The sequence below is a fragment of the Alnus glutinosa genome, chromosome 9 (assembly GCF_958979055.1).
Source record: "Alnus glutinosa chromosome 9, dhAlnGlut1.1, whole genome shotgun sequence".
Lineage (NCBI taxonomy): Eukaryota > Viridiplantae > Streptophyta > Magnoliopsida > Fagales > Betulaceae > Alnus > Alnus glutinosa.
In genome coordinates, this window is record NC_084894.1 from 8,647,218 (window position 1) to 8,659,805 (window position 12,588).

At 35.5% G+C, this 12,588-nt stretch overlaps 1 protein-coding gene across 1 annotated transcript; it reads right to left on the reverse strand.

Annotated features, from left to right (window-relative positions):
- Nucleotides 1-226: 226 nt before the first annotated feature.
- Nucleotides 227-6,965, reverse strand: LOC133878611 (protein argonaute 5-like). Its single transcript, XM_062317175.1, has 22 exons — nt 6,188-6,965; nt 5,720-5,931; nt 5,461-5,610; nt 5,217-5,350; nt 5,005-5,111; nt 4,407-4,510; nt 4,109-4,247; nt 3,894-4,010; nt 3,633-3,743; nt 3,496-3,555; nt 3,081-3,203; nt 2,805-2,976; nt 2,605-2,726; nt 2,385-2,522; nt 2,174-2,316; nt 2,027-2,089; nt 1,890-1,953; nt 1,316-1,451; nt 1,154-1,227; nt 920-1,014; nt 791-822; nt 227-689 (listed from the first exon to the last, which is right to left on the reverse strand). Exons 1-22 carry the CDS (start codon nt 6,716-6,718, stop codon nt 526-528), a joined length of 2,991 nt encoding a protein of 996 aa, XP_062173159.1. The 5' UTR covers nt 6,719-6,965; the 3' UTR covers nt 227-525.
- Between the last annotated feature and the right edge of the window lie 5,623 nt (nt 6,966-12,588).

A 12,588-nucleotide genomic window follows, 5' to 3' on the forward strand; every position in this document is an offset into this window, starting at 1 on the left:
AAAAGAGTATCCAAAAGCACCATTTACATTACACAACAGATATAAGATTCTCAAGGAGGGTTTGTTGTATTAGAATAGTTAAAAGAAAAAGAATGGAAAAGCTAATCATTCCTTATGTTTTTCTTTATAAATTATGGGGTTAAATACAACACTGTAAGGGCAAGAGCCATTCATAGTGCCTTGTGCAACACTTTCAAGAGTCCTACAACCAGGGTTCAAAAGCACATGGCAAAGCCAGAAGTTGGCAAGAATATATAGATTTCCTTTGAAATGTGAAGTATAAACACCATTACAACCACGGGTTTAGATGCACATTTACAGAGCCAAAAGTTTGAGCAAATGGGAAGATAATGCCCAAAAAACAAAATCAAAATCTCAAAAGCCCTTGCCAACATAAACTCTACTATCATATACCCATTCATTCATGTACTGCATTTTCATTCCGATGCTTCAAAAGGCAAGAAAAGCACGTATTACCAAAAAGTTAGGCTTATCTATGCCACGCAACGGAAAGGGCCAACTGATTCAGCAATAAAACATCACGTCCTTCACGTTTTCCCTGATCAGAGGAAGGGGCCGGAACTCCACTCTGCCCTCACTCCCAACTGTGGAGCCGCTGTCCGATGTGTCACCCTCAATGTAGTACCGTGCTCGGAATGCCGCCAAATGGGCATAATACGCCGGAGGCACTGCATAGGCAAAATATCATTTCAGTTGCGTAAATAGCATCCAAACCTTGATGCTAATTTAGATAAAAAAATAAAAAGAAAAGGCGAGGAGGAGATCAAACCTATTGAAACTGATCGAGTGCACCTTGCAAACCTGAAAAGGACTTAGTAAGTAACAAAATACAGAAAGCAGAAAAGTATTGCTATGCATGGTCACAAGGCAAAAGAACGAGGATCAAGAGTTCATTTACGTGTAACATAAATTGTTTGTTAACGTCTGTAAGGAATCTGCACTGAATTTGTTCTCATCATACAACACATGGTAGTGTGTCGGCCGGCTAGTTCCCTACAAGTGCAGCAATACAAATGAAAAATCAAATTATATCTTTACAATCAACGTGTCTTTACCCATGCTTAAAAACCCGTACATAACTTAAAAAAAGAGGGCTTTGAAAGTTAATTCGACCAAATGGCTCTAGTTTTACCTGAATTCCAGCATGGCTGTTGAGGTAAAAGTCAAACCCCGTTGGATGGCAAATCTTGGTATCGACAACAGTACCTAAACATAGAGATTCTACAAAATCAGTATTCTATAGAAACCAAAAACACAAACACTATAATTGACCAAAGGGAGATGAAACTAGAACCTGGAAGAATATTCCCACTCCGGTCAGTCTGATCACGATTTCCATGATCTGCAGGAAAAAGCCGTGTATGATGTCTTTTCTGCACCACCACAAAAGTAACAGGCGGTAGATATCCCTCCTCAAGTGAGAGACAGGCCTGGAAGAATGTCTTACAAATTAGAGTTGCATCAAACTAACCGTGCACATAAAGGAAACAACAAAAAACACTAATCAATCACATCAAAAACATGACAAATGGTTTTTACTTTTATGATGTACACATAACATACTCCAGATTTTGAAGTACATGAAATGCTCTGGCAGCAATTCATTCAGAAATACTAGAATATTGCATTAAGCCAATATACAATACAATACAATACGAAAAAAAATAAATAAAATAAAATAAAATAAATTAATAAAGGGGAAGAAAAGAAAAGGCAACACTATTAGATTCAAATCAAATCAAATCAAACAATAAATCATATCAATTTTTGAAACTTCTGACTTTCTCAAACTATTGAGGCATTCATGTCTCGACAGATCTTGGTATCTTCCTATACATTGAGTCCTTAGTTCACAGCAAGAACTATACCTTTCTTATAGCATCCATCTCATAAAGCAGAACTTGACTAAACTGCCCTTCACTGACACCATCTCTGCCAAGTAAAACGAATCGGTATAAGATAAGACATACAAAAAAAAAAAATGGTGATTGAAAACAAATTTTACCTGTAGAATATAATCCTGGAGGGTTTCTGATTAGTGGATCTTCTGAATGCAATAAGTAGTTCCCTGCAAAAGAGGCCATGGATAATGGGGTGAGACCCAAAAAAAAAAATCAACAGCAATAAAGCACTATGCATGTCAAATTCCTACCTAATCATTCCTCCATGAACTAAGCCCCTTTGAGGATCCTGAGATGATTTATAGAGATCTTCGATGATTTCTTCACGATGAGCCTGTGCAGAGAAAAGTCCTCTGTACTTGACGACCTCAGGCCAATCCATCGAAGCCACTACCTGTGTCAATCAATTGAACCATTTAATACAACTAAGTTAAACAAGGGCAAGAAAACTACTGAACATACCGCTGCTATTGATGGAGAAGAGTCCTCTCCTGGCTGGGGATGCGTCACATCCGCACCAAATATAATTGTAGGGCGATCAGTCACAAGAGGAATATTTCTTCGCAAAGCATCATTTAACACAGTGTTACGTCCCCCAACCTGTAAAGGTTTTACTTCTCAGTTCAATAATTGAGAACTCAAGAATTTTACAAGAGTCGATCAGAAATCAAATAGAACAAACCTTGACATTGATTTTGAGGGATACATTTTCAAGATATTGCTTACTAAGCTTTGAAGCTTGGTTAGGCTTACAACACTGAGAAACAATACCAAGTTCTGTTTCACATATTCGTTTAATTTTCCCTGTGAACAGCAAGTAATCAATTGAGCAAAAGATATTGGTTCTTATCACGAAGTCTGAACACCAATGAAACTACTCACCATACGACCCAGTGATGTCAGGCAAAATAATTATCAATAGCTGAAGCTGTTTTCCTGCCTGCCCAATTTCTGTAAACTTTGGCACACACTGCTTGTGAATATCCCTGAGAGCCATCTCAACTTGATTAGAATGAGCTGAACGTATGGGAACCAAAGGGTTTGGGTTGAAAACCTGGAAAGACATTCAAAAGCATCCACAAAGTCAATTATTTAGATTCACGATGGGATGTGCACATTATGCAATCAAAAGTAATCATTTAATCGATGAAATCATACCATTCCTTTGCTGCTGCACATGCTAATCAATTGGTCACAAAAATCAAATGGAAAATCTCTGTGGACTCGCGAAGAGAAGTTCACACATGTCCAAAAATCCACTCGACCGCCGTTGATCATTCTCTACAATATCAGCATCACAAAGGATAGTCTAGCTTAAAATATCTTCATGATTCCAGCACCATTTTCAATAACTGTGCTACACAGGCCCAGTCCATGTATAGCAATTTCAATAATCATTCCCTTTTAAGTATTAGCAAGCAGAGTGTGTTCGCAGAAAAATCACTTCTGATGCAATAAAACCACCTTCCAAAATAGTTGTAATGCTATTTACTGGTTGTCAGTAGATAGGTGAAAAAGAATAAGCATAATTTGCTAGAACCAAGCAACCAACCACAAAATTAAACTATCTAACCTTGTTTATCATATTCCATTGCCCCATTCTAGGTTGTTCACTTTGTCTATCATATAAAAGCTGCAAAAGTGAAACTGAGATTAAATTTGAGCGTAACATTGCCTAAAAAGCTCAAACAAACAGAGACCAAAAATTACCATTGGAGATGGCAAAACTCGAGCATCAACCAATGGCTGTTCCTCCCTTACTTGAATTCCAAACTCGGTATTTACAAGCGAATTGCCTTTAAAATTGTTTTGCCTAACCATCTTGTGCAAAAGAGAACAATCCATTACTACATTACTGACATAAGCAGGTCTCCATTCAATTTATTTCAACAAAACCATATTGGTTGAAGTTATGGACTCGTACAAACGACATAAAAACAATTTATCACCAAATAAACATCATCAAAATACCTGGTTGATACTATTTTGCCTATCTTGAGGCCGTTGGCAAGTTGCTCTTAAAAGATTAGTCACTTGTCTTTCATTTAATCTCTTAGAGTATCTCTGTCCAGGAGAAATCTTACAAAGCTGTAACACAAAGAAAATCCTTCAGAAACAGAGATGAAGGATAGTCATAATGCTGACACAAAATAAAAGGATAAAAACTGTCATAGCAATGAGACAACCTCCATAGGCAAATAAATAGGTTTTGTATCACTCCCAGCTTGAAGGGCTGGCAGATTCACATTCTTAAGCGCAATATTATATTTCTCACGATAATATTGAGCAACTGATATTCTCGTTTTCTGGTCATCAAGAGTAAACCTATAGGAACAAAAATCAGACAATAATCAGCAGGAAAAAAAAAAAAAAAGGCATTCACCAGAAAGAAATTCAGAGATGAGAGATAGAGACAGTAACAATCCATGATGGTAAGTGATATACTCATATAGAGAGGGAGGGAGAAGAATCGTAGTGACTCACGTTAACTGGCTCGTTGGCTGTGTTGTTACCGCAGTGACTTTGTAACTTCTGGAATACTCCCTATTAGTAATCTCTACTTTGACTCCTCTCAGTGCTTTTTTAATCTGGAAATCAAAAGGCAAAGAGATTTACTCCATAAACTAAAGAAAAAGACCGGAAAAAAACAAAACAAAAAAGAACAAAAAAGAACTTATGCATGCATCAACAAACAATTGTAAGAAAAAACACTCAAGTAAATATCTGAAAAGAAAAACAAAGATAGTATGTGTAGTGCATGGGAAGGGACACCATCCCGCTAATGATTCTAAAAGGAAACAAGAGAACCATTTATCCTAATACTCTTACAGCAAGCCTCTCTTAAATGATTATGAAAATAATTTAGTAAATCTCTTTTGGAGGACAATATGCATGTTAACGATCTTAAATTCTGTTAGTCTTCTAGGTCTTTTATGAGTAAAAAAGGTTTAACAAGCCAGATTTCATCCATCCCACTCCTTTCGCATAAGCTCTAATTTAAATTAGAGCCCACTGTACATGCATCTTTCATTCAAAGACAGTTAAATCATAAAGCACAAAATCTTATAGTAGCAAAAATAACCTTCAGACGATCTTGATCAGACAGAGGCCTTGAAAGATTGAAATTAAAATGTTTTGAAACAAAATCTGTCACAAGAATCGATTCATAGAACGCCCGAGCTGACACATCTGCGACATTAGAATCAAATGTCAAAAGCGAGGCAATGTAAGTGCAATTCTTATGGAAACAAGTTACTCTACATGAATCCCCAAAGGAGAAGACAGAAGCAGTACCAATATTAAGGGAAAGTCCCATTTGGGTTGGACGAAGACTCTGATAAAACCCTCTCCAATACTCTAAACCATTGCCCAGCTCACCCGGTCGGCCCAACTCAGGATGGAAAAATGATCTCCCCACAACGTTGTACCTACCGTCAAAACATGTTAATACATGTAAGAGGATTTATATTTTGTCTATCTATACATACAAGGACAAAAAAATGTACATAATTCTAAAAGGATAAAAAAATTAGATTACTTCTGTGATGGGGCCGCTCTAAGAACCACATCAAGAGCTTGAATGGTTTCTTGAGGAGAATCCAGCTGCCTGCCGCTCAAATACTGTCGAAGATGATGAATGTCAGCCTTAGAAGCTAACTTGATAGTCACTTTGAACTGACGCTCCTTTCTGCACGTTGGACGGAGAAAATGGATTCAGATAAAATTAAAAATGAAAAAATAAAGTTGACAAAGATGAGATAAACTCGAACAGACAGACACTCCGTAGAGAAAAATACCTCACTGGCGCAGATGGGGAGACACGATCATCGTCTAACTTGACAACAAACTCCTTCGACTGAAACGGCAATGGCCCAGCCGTATAGAGGCTCTTCCTGCCATCATATGCAGGAGTTCGCTTACCCAAGTGTGACTCAATGTACAACTTTACTAGCTGGTTAATTATATCTCTGCTGACTTTCTTTGAAATAACCTCAGGTGAGATGGAAACCTGTACCAATTTAAATTAAAACAACAACACATATCATGTATCCCACCCTAACGCACACAAACCAGGGATCTGCTAACCAAAAAAACTGATACTAAATTAGCAGAAATGGACCATTTTAACATTCCACGAATGCAAAAATCCACGGGTGGGTTTGAAAACAAAAGGAAAACAATTGTAAACCAAAAGGCCTTCATCCTAAATGCATATGACCGGTTAAAAAAATATTAATCAAAAAAAAAAAAATTAGGAGACTCACATCGTAGTGATGGAGATCTCTGTCCATGATTTCCACCAGAAAATGATTCGCGCGGACAACGATTTTCTTCCCGATGGTCCCAAACCCGGGCCTCTTCGGAAAGTCCACTGCCTTCGATGACGTCGGCGGCGCCGAAGCCTGCAATGTAAGCTTCTCCTTCATTTCACGGCTCAGACCAGCCGCAGAGGTCGAATCTGGAACCGGTGGCCGAGACGAACTCGACGCCTCAGAAGAAACCGGTGGCCTAGACGAGCTCGACGCCGCAGAAGAATCCGACGACGCTAGAGTTGCTGAAGGAGGTCCAGCAGGAGAAGCGGACGGAGAAGGATTCGCCGGAAAGGAGGCTTCCGGTGCAGGAGCCGGAGGGAAGGTTGAAGGAGCACCGCGACCTCTTCCTCTTCCTCCTCCGCCTTCGCGACCCCTACCGCCTCCGCCTCCGCCTCTGCCTCTCCCGCCGCCTTGATAAGCCGCCGGGGACGGTTGGTCCCGGCGAGAGTCAGGTTGCCTACCACCGCCTCGACGCGACGACATTGTGGCTTTAGAAGAAATGAGCGACAAAAAGAAAGTGTAGAGCGTAGAAGAGGGCCAGTTAATCAGAGCATGAATTTAAAGGACAAATGATCTGGCGAGAGTAAACGACGACTGAGAGAGTGTATGTGAGCGTCGACCTGGGTGAGAGCTCGTATATATATATAGGACAAAAAATCTGGTGAGAGGAAGAGACGTGGAAATATGGGTTGCAGCCAATGGATGGGACGGCGGCTTGTCTCTGACATTTTTACCCCCTTCTCCTTCCTCCGAGAGGAGCGGGCATTTGGTTGTAGGAGTTTAGATTCCTTGTCTAACAAGGGATCAAATGTGAATTATATTTAAATTTATTTAATTTTTACAAATAACTAACCGTATTTTTAATGAAAATGTACATAATAAAGAAATTACTGTTAAAAGATATACTTTCGTTATCTTTAAAAAAAAAAAAAAAGAAGAAGAATACTTTCTTTAGTCTCTAAAAGTCTACGTAATGACTAATCATAAAACTAATTATGTGTTTTTAAATCACTTGTATAATTAAATGTTGACTAATCAAATGTACATAATGATAATAAATGATATAAGGCTATAGGAGATGTTAGCCTGACTACTCTGAGTTTAAATTTTTTTTTTTTATCCTAACATTAAATGTAAAATTACCTGAAAGTTGAAAGAAAGAAAAGAAGGAATTACTTACCCAAAAAAAAAAAAAAAAGGAACAATAATAATAATGACTAACTTAGGGATAATAATAATAATAATAATAATAATAATAATAGTAGTTGAAAGTCCAAGCAACCTTATCGTTACTTGCTGGTGTAAACAAATAAAAAATATTCCTCAAAAGGATAACTAATGCTGGCACCGTGACGTCGTTTGAAAAACCGAACGACTCCCGGGTCGTTGTACAGTCAATTACGGTAGACCCATCCGCAGATGATTATATTTCTTTCTTAAAACCGTTTTTATCAAACTGCTTTTTTTGTGGACCCAGAATCCGTACAGCCTTTGCGTGGTCTGTGGTCATCGCAGGATTCACCCTCCCTCTCTACGCGTAAAGTGTATACGTGGAAATATAAAAAAGAAATATAATACTCGTAAAGTGCCCCCAAAATAAAAAATAAAAAAAGATTTTCCGTACATAATGGACACGTGGCGAATAATGGGAGGATAGATCCAAAGCGTGGCAAAGGAAGGAACCATTACATTTACACGGGGGTGGGATTTCCCTCCTGAATTTGATCCCTGCGCGCAATGAATAGCAGTGGAATTCGAAGGAGCCATATTGATATGTCTGGATGTGTTTTGTTTTTAATTTTTTTTTTTTTTTTTTTCAATTTATCTTCGGAATAGACCAAATTTCTTTTTACACCCAACTCAAATTTTTGCAACCCAACTTAAAAAATAAAAATTTAAGGAACAAAAAAAATTCAAAAATGGTTGAACCAATCCCAGCACCTAGGGTTGGTGGCCAAATCACTTCCACGTGTATGGGATGGTCAAGCCATCCAGCGTTTTTGGGTGGCTCCACCATCCTTTTCCTTAAATTTTAAATTTTAGGTTTTTAGTTTTATTTTTATTATTTTTCACTTTTAGTTTTACTTTTTTTTATTAATATTTTTTCTAATTATATTTAATTTAGTTTACTTTTCTAAACATATATTTACACTTTTATTTTTTATTTTTTAAATTATCTAAACATAATTTTAATTTTTTTGAACGGCATTCATAATTTTTTTTAAAAAATCTCATATACAAACTAGCCTATAAAATTTTATTTTGTTATATTTATTTAAGTATATATATATATATAATATTTTATTTTTGAAATTTTTAAAGAATATTTCAAGATGTTGGCTATATATATATACACTACAAAATTTTATTTTAGCCATAAAATAAAACATCTGCATTTAATGTAAAACAAAAAGATAGAGGGTGGGATTTCCTTCTTATTTGCGTTGGAAAAAAGAACGAAAAAGTTTTTGGGCACATTGCTCGCTCAGCATTCATCAATCATCAAGACTGCAAGCTATTTATTAGTAGCATGTTTCGTATCTTTTAAAATTCCAAGAAGATCTTTTGAAATGATGGCGAAAGTATTAACCAAAAAAAAAAAAAAAATGCTTTGTTAAAAATAACAATTGGAATTATACATGAACTTAAAAAAAAATTAATTATTTGTTTTAAAATCTCAAAAAGTGAACAGAATCGTCTTCAAAGGTGGATATAATATTAGCTTTTATCTTCAGATCTTAATTTATAATTTAAAACGTTACCTAATCACTGACCTTCTTTGAGGGTTTTGACTTTTGAGGTTCAATACTGTTAAATTATTATTTATTTTAATATTTTAGTATTTTTTATATGTGAATTTAATTTTTTTTTTAATAAGCGAAGCTTAATACACATAAAATATTTAATTATAATAAAAGTGAATGACTAATATGATTTTTTTTAAAAGTAGTTTTGCCTCATCACTTATCTTAAAAAATAAAATTAATAGAAAAAGATAAATTCAATAAATTAATTAATCCATATCTTAACGCTAACGTGTTTATAAGAAATGTTAGCATGACTATTCTGAATGTCAAATTACTTAAAAGGAAGAAAAAAAATATCATGAAAATAAAATCAAATTCCTTTGACATAAATTAATAGTAGCTGTAGCTTTGTTCATATAAATCAACTAACATAATCTTAATTGAATAAATAAATTTTAATAGACAAGAATGGATAAACTAAACCGTTCCTTGTTTTAACGTTAGGCGGCGCCGTTTCAGAAAACCGTGACGCTATTGGAATAATAAACCGGCGATTTCCTGGTCGCTGTAGAGTCAATGTAGACCCCACCCCAGAGTAAGCTGATTGTTTGTGGGACCCAGAATTCGTACAGTCAGGCCTTTTTGCGTGATGGTTCGGTTCCCACAGTTCCACGTTCTCCTACACACCGATACACGTAAGGGGTAACGTGGGACAAAACGTGGAAACACCAACAAAAAGAAACTGAAAACGTGGAAACAACAAAGAAAAAGCCGGACAAACAGAAAACGTGGAAAAGCAAAAGACGACACGACGAGCTAAAGGCTAAAGCCTAAAACACCAGGCGAGCCACCCCCCACTACGTGGTTTATCGTAAATAAAGTTAAATTACTAGGAAAAATATAAAATTAGTTTGTTGTTATCTTCATTTTTCTAAGTATTTTTCTTTTTCTTTTTCTTTTTCTTTAGGGTCGGTCCCATTTACGCTTGTATTTCCAAAACACTGGAATACACAGCTACGGTTTGAATTGATGGGAAGAGAGATTAATCGGGTGCCCATTAGTTTGAATTGATTTGATGGGCAGAGAAATTAATTGATTGCCCATCAGTTTCAATTGATGCACAGTATAGTTACGGTCTGAATTGAAATTGTAGTTGGTAGAGAAATTAAATTCGGATAGTTAGTTTTACTAATAAAAAATCATTTTTAGTTTTTTTTTTTTTTTTTTTTTAAGGGAATTTGATATTTAAGATTTATTTGGATTTGTAATTTCAAAAAATAAAATTTAAAATAATAATTCTAAAATGTGCGATTTTAACGGATTAAAATAATGATTTCAAAAAGTAAAATTTAAAATGGCTTGCAACAGTGACAGAGCCAATAAAAAACTTGTGAGGTCAGGGTTCTCCTCAAAAAAAAAAAAATAAAAAAAAAATAAATTAAAATTTTAATCCTAATTTTTTTAATTTTAGCCTCCCAATTTTTTTTTTTCAATTTGGCCTCTCAAGTTGGAGTGGCTAGCTCCCCCCTTGGCTCCTGGGCCACCCGAGAGCAGGCTAGGATGGCTATGCAGCCACCCTGTGTAACATAATTTTATTAGTGCTGATGTGGCATATTAACGGAATCGTCAAGTGTGTTGACAGAATTTGATTAGAGGAACTAAACTATTATTTTGGCCTATTCTGATGACCTTTAAATTATTTTTTATATCACAATAAATGATTTATAAATTAAGCTAGCCACGAAAATTGATTTTGGAGTTTTTCCTGAATTACTAATAAAGTTACTTGGTAAACAAGTGTTGAATATTGGGATCTAGGATGTACACTGTTATTGTGCGTTGGCACACTGTGGATAGCTCCCGTTCGTGGCAAGTAAGGAGTGGGACGGGGGTTTGTGGTCCCCATGTTTCGCTTTTTTTTTGTCTAGCGACCGAAATTTTCCAAGTTGTCGTCTTGTCCGGCGAAAACCCAGAGATGGAGGCAAGAACGGGAGATTAAAGAGAAATTTAAGATATTTTAATGAGTCTTTTACAACTTATTTTAAGTTAAACAATTGAAATTTTGCATATTAAGTATATATTAACATCTCAATATTTATCCCTTCAATCATATATATTGTCAAGGGATTTGATTGATACACAACATTATCACAACAATCACACAACAACCCCTCACATGAGGGTGGACCCAGTGTGTGGGGTCCACTCTCATGTGAGGAATCGTTGTGTGGTTGTTGTGTTGGTGTTGTAAATTTAATATTTTCCTATTGTCATATTTTGAAAGTGATAATTATTAATACGAGTTGACAAAATTTTAATTATTTAATACCCTAAGAATTCTAAACAATCTTTATTTGAAAATTTAAATGTGGTTATGTTGCATAATACTACCGGGGATGTGGTAGAAAAATGATCGTTCTACAATTCTTGACACAACTCTTTCCTACATGTGCTTCATAAGGAAAATGTTAGATTTATAACATCAATACAACAACTATACAACAACCCCTCACATGAGAGTGGACCCCACACACTGGAGCCCACCCTCATGTGAGGGGTTGTTGTGATGGTGTAGTGCAAGAATCAAATCCCGCGTCATAAATATCCAATGGTTGATCTTAAAAAAAGTTGTTATAGTTATATAAGAGTTGTACGAAAGTTGTAAACATATCGTATCTCGTTATACATATCCGATGGTTAATTTTTTTTTTTTTAAAAAAAAATTATTAAAATTGTATAGAAATTGTAAATATATCATATCTCGATGTGGTAATATCCATTAGTTTTAAGATCTATCTTTAGTTTAAAAAAAAAAAAAAAAAAAAAAAAAAAAAAAAAAAAAAACCTAATTGACACTGACACATCAGTCCAGTAAAATGAGAAATGAGTATTTAGAATTGAAAAATGATAAATGTACATCACATGTACAACAAGTGTACAACACCCCTCTCACATGGGGTGGGCCCTACACACTGTGGGGTCCACCCCATGTGAGAGGGGTGTTGTACACTTGTTGTACATGTGATGTACGGGAATCACCTCTCGATAGAATTACTCTATAACAAGTTGTCGCCCGTTAAATTATTATCGCACGTATTGGTTGCGAGTATATTTTATTTTCACAATAATACAATTGTTGTAATATAAAAACCCCCCACAAAATAAATAAATGCTTGGACTTGCTATAGGATCTTTGTATTGCTTTACAGTATTCACTTCCTTCGTTTGAAAGATACACCGGGGAAGAATAAAGCAATAAACACATGGCATGTGAAATCCTGCATGCATGGATCGAACAATTGCCGTACAAATAAATTCCAATCTATAACCTATGACCACTTTTCTTTTCTCCTCCCAAAAAAACAATATTCAAAGATGTCTCTTGTTTTTTTCGTTTACTTCATGTGACAGCACCACAATCTAATTATTCTGTTTGTTAGTGATTTTTAAAGGGTGTTTTTATTTTATTATTATTTTTTTAAAAAAAAAAAAGGGCTACTAATTTCACTTTGAAGTTCCTTTGTTGCTCGGTTAATCAGGGCTAATTCCATTTTTTGTGTTGAATCATTAATTATTTTAAATTTTAAATTTTAAATTGATAAAAAA

Excerpts from the sequence above, each read along its gene's own strand:
- LOC133878611 (XM_062317175.1), bottom strand. The coding sequence starts at position 6,718 with ATGTCGTCGCGTCGAGGCGGTGGTAGGCAACCTGACTCTCGCCGGGAC. Across the intron at positions 3,744-3,893 it reads GGCAAAATAGTATCAACCAG|ATGGTTAGGCAAAACAATTT; the intron begins GTATTTTGATGA and ends CTTTTGCACAAG. Across the intron at positions 1,228-1,315 it reads GAGTGGGAATATTCTTCCAG|GTACTGTTGTCGATACCAAG; the intron begins GTTCTAGTTTCA and ends CTCTATGTTTAG.